Here is a 5935-nt window from a genome sequence, read left to right as displayed (position 1 = left end):
TACACCCACCCCCTGCCTTTAGGGTTGGCTTTTCTGCCCCCCCTTTCAACCCCAATTTGTCCATCCTGCCCCCCCCACTTTTGCACTCCTAATGCTGCCACCCCCCCCTTGCACCCCTTTTTTCCCTACCCATCCTCAATTTTCCTTTGACACTTCCTCCTCCTCCTTCCCCTCCTCCTCCCTTTCCAACCTCTCCTTGCTTCTCCTTTCCCATATTTTACTCCCACCCCCTTATTTTGGGGTCCCCCCCTCCCTGTTCCCACCTCAGAGTCAAGTTTCTCCCTTTTCCCTTCTCCCCAAAAACTTTGGTCTGTTCCCAGTTGCAGAGGCTTCCTTCCTTCCCCCCCCCTTAATTGCCCATCACCCTCCCCCATGTATACAAATACATTTTGTATTTGCATTTATTTAATTACGGTTAAATTTATTTGCCACTTGTCTTGTGGTTCGGGCGCGACTGAGCAGGTATTTATGTATTTATTTATGTCTCACCTGTGGCAAACATATCTATCCAATATTCCTTCCTCCTCTTTTCCTCCCAACGACAACCCTGTGAGGCAGGTTGGGCTGAGAGAGAGAGGGGGGGGGGCTGGCCCAAAGTCACCCAGCTGGCTTTTACGCCTAAAGCAGGACTGGAACTCGCTGTCTCCCAGTTTCTTGCGTAGTGCATTATATTCTCCCTCTTTCCCACCCTTTCTATTTTTTGCATAGGCATTCTAATTTTTGTTCCCTCCAAGCTCAGGATAGTATTATTGTCGCCACCCCCAAATCCTTTGCCCCCCCAATGCATTTTGCTTTGATGCTCGCTGTCACCCGCCTGTTCCCAAATTTAGCATAGCTGCCCCCTCTTTGCACTCAACTTAATCTCGGTTTCTCTCTTGCTTTGACAAACCTCCTCTTCCTCCGTTTCAGTTTCACACTTAAGCCTCATTGGCAACCCAGAATATTTCCAGCCCACGCTTGGCTCTTTAGGATAAAGTATTATTATTATTAAATTTATTCGCTGCCTATCTCGCCATGGGGTTACTCTAGGAGGTGGCTTGCAACCGTGAACAATAATGTAGAAATAAAAAAGGGAGTTTGAACAACCCAGAAGTAGAATAATAGAACTATAAAACGAATAAGGAAAAAAAAAGAAAACAAAATGCACTGATATGACTAGTAAAAAAAAACAATAAGAAAAAAAAGATAAATGTTTAAACTGGTGAAGAATCTTAAAAAGATTTTTAAACAACTGATTTATTACAGGTAGTTCTCAACTTACAACAGATCCTTTAGTGACCGTTCAAAGTTACAACGGCACAGAACAAAGTGTCGTACGATCGTTTTTCACGCTCACGACCGTTGCAGCATCCCTGTGGTCGCGTGATCAAAATCCGGACGCTTGGCAACTGTCTCATATTTATGACGGTCGTAGTGTCCCGGGATCACGGAATCCCATTTTGTGACCTTCTGACAAACAGTCAATGGGGAAGCCAGATTCACTTAACAACCATGTTACTAACTTAACAGCTGCAGTGATCCACTTAACAACTGTGGCAAGAAAGTTCGTAAAATGGGGCAAAACTCACTTAACAAAATGTCTCGCTTAGCGACAGAAATTTTGGGCTCAATTGTGGTCATAGGTTGAGGACTACCTGAACTGTACAAACAACCCCACTCCATCGGATTCGTTCCAAAGTTTAGGCATTAAATAATTTTGTTAAGAGGTCAAAAGAGTCTTTAAGGGTGTTTTAACAGACTAACTTTAGTAAAAGACGCGGGAGAAAAATTGCTTTCCCGACTGGTTTCGTCCCCAAATCTTAACATTTTGCAAAAGAGAGAGAAAAAAAATGGAGAAGAAAAATAATGTTAAAATATAAATGGATGCAGTCGCAAACTTGAAAATCTGGTATGAAGAGGAAGTGAAAACTACCACTGCAAACTCAAGGTAGCTTTTCATTATAAAATTCCAAACCTTTAACCACAGTCTTCCTGGTGGTTTAGCTATAAAAAATCGTGGGGTTTTTTTTGTTTTTTAATTTTATTTTTTTTAATTTGCTGGGAAAGAGTGGAAGCAGAACTGATCTTTTTTTTCTTAAGGGACATATTCTGTCTATTCCTGGGCACTAATTTATATCATGACGGATTAATCGATTAGGTGGCCATCAAGTTCCTGTGGACTCTTAGAAATCTCCTGGATAGATTTTTTTTTCACCACGACAATCTGTTCTTTCAGGATCATATCATAAATGGCCCGTTGAAAGAATTTTGCTTCACCCAAAGGTGAAAATATTATTCACAGAGCAAGGAGTTAAGACTTTAAGGAGTTAAGACTTTCTATTTTGTAGCTCTTTACATTAAAGCCATTTTTTTTTTAAAGAAATGCTTCCAGTAGCTGTAAGATGGGAGGTTCTGTTTTGTAAAAGTTCTGCAAGAAGAGGAATTTCTCAGCTGTTTGCTGGAGATCAACCTTCACACCATTTCCCTGGCTTTTTGTCCCTACATATTTTGTCTATCTCCTCCTTGTTGATGTTTTCTGGATAGGAAAGGACTATAAGCAACGTTGCTCCAGGGTTGCGAGAGAGGAGGGAGAACGAATAAACAGAGAAAATGATCCTCTCCTTTGGCAAAAACAAGGGATCAAGTTTCTGAACTTCGGCTTGTTTGAAGAAGGATGCGTTTCATTTTTCTAAGCCCCCTCTTTCAACCTCGCCTTATTAGATTCTCGTGATACCTACTCAGAACATTAACTAGATTGGCCAGTTACACTAGGAGACGGTGAGTTCTAGTCCTGCCTTGAGCATGAAAGCCGGCTGGGTGACTTTGGGCCAATCAGCAGGAGACGGTGAGTTCAAGTCCTGATAGAGACTCCTTCGTTGGTTGAAAAAGTTTTATTTTTAATTTATTTTTTCCAGCCCGCTTGCAGAATTTTTCTCCGTAAGTTGTATTCAAAGGTTACATTTCAAGGGGAGATTGTCCCTTGCACAGTCTCTCTCTGTATCTTTAAGGTTGTTGAATGTTCAGTTTATAAACCAGCGGTCGCACTGGGAGTCCCTTTGAACGAGAGCCTGCGAGGGAGCGCGATCAATGTCTCTATACATAAGGAAATATTTTTCGCCCTGCCCTTTTTCTTCTCTCTCTCTCTCTCTCTCTCCAATGTATACAGTCGGATGAATGAACAAGATGCTGTTTTTCTCTCTTCCTTTTTTCCCCCCTATCGTCCCACGACATGGCCTGTTCTGAGATTAAGTTACTGTTAAAATGCTGAACGGCTTCCTTTTGATTAAAGGGGCTCCTTTGTGAAACATCAGGACCCTTTTTTAAAAAAATAAAAATAAAAAATCCCCACACTTTTGGCACGTTTCTGCTCTTGCAACACAGAACACTGATCAAAGTTCATGCGAAGTTTTTGTTCCCTTATCAGGGACTAGTCTGTTGCCCGAAGTAAAACAAGCGCGTTTGCTTTCAGCCAGTGGGTTCATGCGAGGGCTCGAAACAGGAAGCGTTCAAACCTCGGAAAATTGCTGGGCCTCAGAAAAACCCTGAATGTGGAGGATAGATTGATGGGCTGCCTCACGTGTATCCTCTTTTCCTGTTAATGCAATATAGGGTTTCTCGGTCAAAGGAGAACATGATTAAGCAATAACATTAGACATCCATTCCAGCAATGAATTTCGAACTTAAGGAGCTGGTAGGGCTGTAGAGTAAGTACAATTTACAATTTGGTTTAGCGATTAAGGCACCGGGCTAGCAAGTAGGAGACTCTGAGTTCAAGTCCTGCCTTAGCCATGAAAGTTGGCTAGGTGACCGGGAGCCAATCGCCAGGAGACGGTGAGTTCTAGTCCCAAGTTAGTCATGAAAGCCAGAAGATGAGGGTGTAGGAGGCTTTCAAGAAGAGACTGGACAGCCATTTGTCCAGAACGGTATAAAGCCTCCTGCGTGAGCAAGGGGCTGGACTAGAAGACCTCCAAGGTCCCTTCCAACCCTATTCTTTGTTCTGTATTTATTCTGTTGCTGATTAAACAAACCAGCTTGAATGTGTTCCTCACCGGTTAGACAAGGCCCATAGAGAAGGGCCTCCTAATTTTTCTCTCCAAGGTGGAACCCAAGCTGACTTCTTCCCATTTTCCCCTCGGCAGCGAGCTTGGCTGAATTCTTCGGTGGCTGCCCCCTCTTTTGAAGATGGTCAAACTGGACATGCATATTTTGGCCCACCACCTCAAACAGGAGCGGCTCTACGTGAACTCCGAAAAGCAGCTGATCCAGCGGCTGAACGCCGAGGTGCTGAAGACGGCCGAGAAGCTTTACCACACCGCTTGGATCTCCAAGCAGCAGAGGATCAACTTGGACCGCTTGATCATCACAAGGTATCTATCCATCATCCATCCATCATATCCATCTATCCATCATTATTTATCTATCTATTCTAACTATCTATCTATGCATCCATCCATCCATCCATCATATCCATCTATCATATCCATCCATCATATCTATCTATCCATCCATCCATCCATCCATCATATCCATCTATCCTATCTATCCATCCATCCATCCATCCATCCATCCATCCATCCATCCATCCATCTATCTATCTATCTATCTATCTATCTATCTATCTATCATGGTCACTTGACTTCAGGATGCAGCAAACAGGCATAAATGCTGGCCAGTTGCCAACCAAAGGTCACGTGATCATGGGGAATCGGGCAGGGCAGCCTTTGGAACTTCAGAACCGGGTCGAAAGTTCTTCTGGAGAAGCTCGTTGTAACTTTTGAGTGTATTTCTAAGGGGCCGGTCATTGGTGGCCTACTTCCTTCGTGCCTAGGACTTGTAAGGAGATTTCTCCTCCTGCTCTTCCTCTTGTTACAGCGCGGATGCCTCTCCGGCGGAATGTTGCCAGCACGCCAAAGTGTTGGAAGACACGCAGTTTGTGGACGGCTACAAGCAGCTGGGCTTCCAAGAGACGGCCTACGGGGAATTCCTCAACCGGTTGCGCGAGAACCCCCGCCTCATTGCGTCCTGCCTGGTGGCCGGCGAGAAGTTCAACCAGGAGAACATTCAGAACGTCATCCACACGGTCTTCACCTCCATCTACGGCAACTGCATCATGCCGGAAGACGAGAACTTTCTTCTCCAGGTCTTGCGCTACCTGGTCGAGTTTGAGCTGAAGGAGAGCGACAACCCTCGGCGGCTCTTGCGGAGGGGCACCTGCGCCTTCAGCGTCCTCTTCAAGCTCTTCTCCGAGGGCCTCTTCTCCGCCAAGCTCTTCCTGACGGCCACCTTGCACGAGCCCATCATGCAGCTGCTGGTGGAGGACGAGGACCACCTGGAGACCGACCCCCACAAGCTGACCGAGCGCTTCTCGCCCGCCCAGCAGGAGAAGCTCTTTGGGGAAAAGGGCTCCGAGAAGTTCCGGCAGAAGGTTCAGGAGATGGTGGACTCCAACGAGGCCAAGCTGGTGGCCCTGGTCAACAAGTTCATCGGCTACCTCAAGCAGAACACCTACTGCTTCCCGCACAGCTTGCGCTGGATCATGTCCCAGATGTACAAAACGCTCTCCTGCGTGGAGCGGCTGGAGGTGGGGGAAGTGAGGGCCATGTGCACCGACCTGCTCTTGGCCTGCTTCATTTGCCCGGCGGTGGTCAACCCGGAACAGTATGGGATTATTTCGGATGCGCCAATCAACGAAGTGGCAAGGTTTAATCTGATGCAGGTACGGTATCCTTCCCTCTTTCCCTCCCTACCTTCCTAACTCCTCCCTCCCTCCTTCCTTTCCCATCTCCCTCCTTCCTTGATTCCCTCTCTCCCCTCCCTTTTCCTATCTTCCTCCCCTCCCTCCCTCCCTCCCTCCTTCCTTCCTTCCTTCCTTCCTTCCTTCCTTCCTTCCTTCCTTCCTTCCCCATCTCCCTCCTTCCTTGATTCCTTCCCTCCCCTCCCCTCCCTTTTCCCATCT

At 46.2% G+C, this 5935-nt stretch overlaps 1 protein-coding gene across 1 annotated transcript in view; it reads left to right on the top strand.

The window, feature by feature from the left end:
• Window positions 1–4161: 4161 nt before the first annotated feature.
• Window positions 4162–5935, top strand: part of GAPVD1 (GTPase activating protein and VPS9 domains 1) — a 19992-nt gene continuing 18218 nt past the window's right edge. The window contains 2 exon segments of the mRNA XM_029286141.1: window positions 4162–4346; window positions 4852–5700. Of these exon segments, the coding sequence (XP_029141974.1) occupies window positions 4162–4346; window positions 4852–5700 (1034 nt within the window).

The sequence above is a fragment of the Protobothrops mucrosquamatus genome, unplaced genomic scaffold, assembly GCF_001527695.2.
Source record: "Protobothrops mucrosquamatus isolate PMUCROS unplaced genomic scaffold, P.Mucros_1.0 scaffold2971, whole genome shotgun sequence".
In the NCBI taxonomy this organism is placed as follows: Eukaryota; Metazoa; Chordata; class Lepidosauria; order Squamata; family Viperidae; genus Protobothrops; species Protobothrops mucrosquamatus.
Note: the sequence above shows the minus strand (reverse complement) of the source record. Positions and strands in the feature narration are given on the sequence as shown.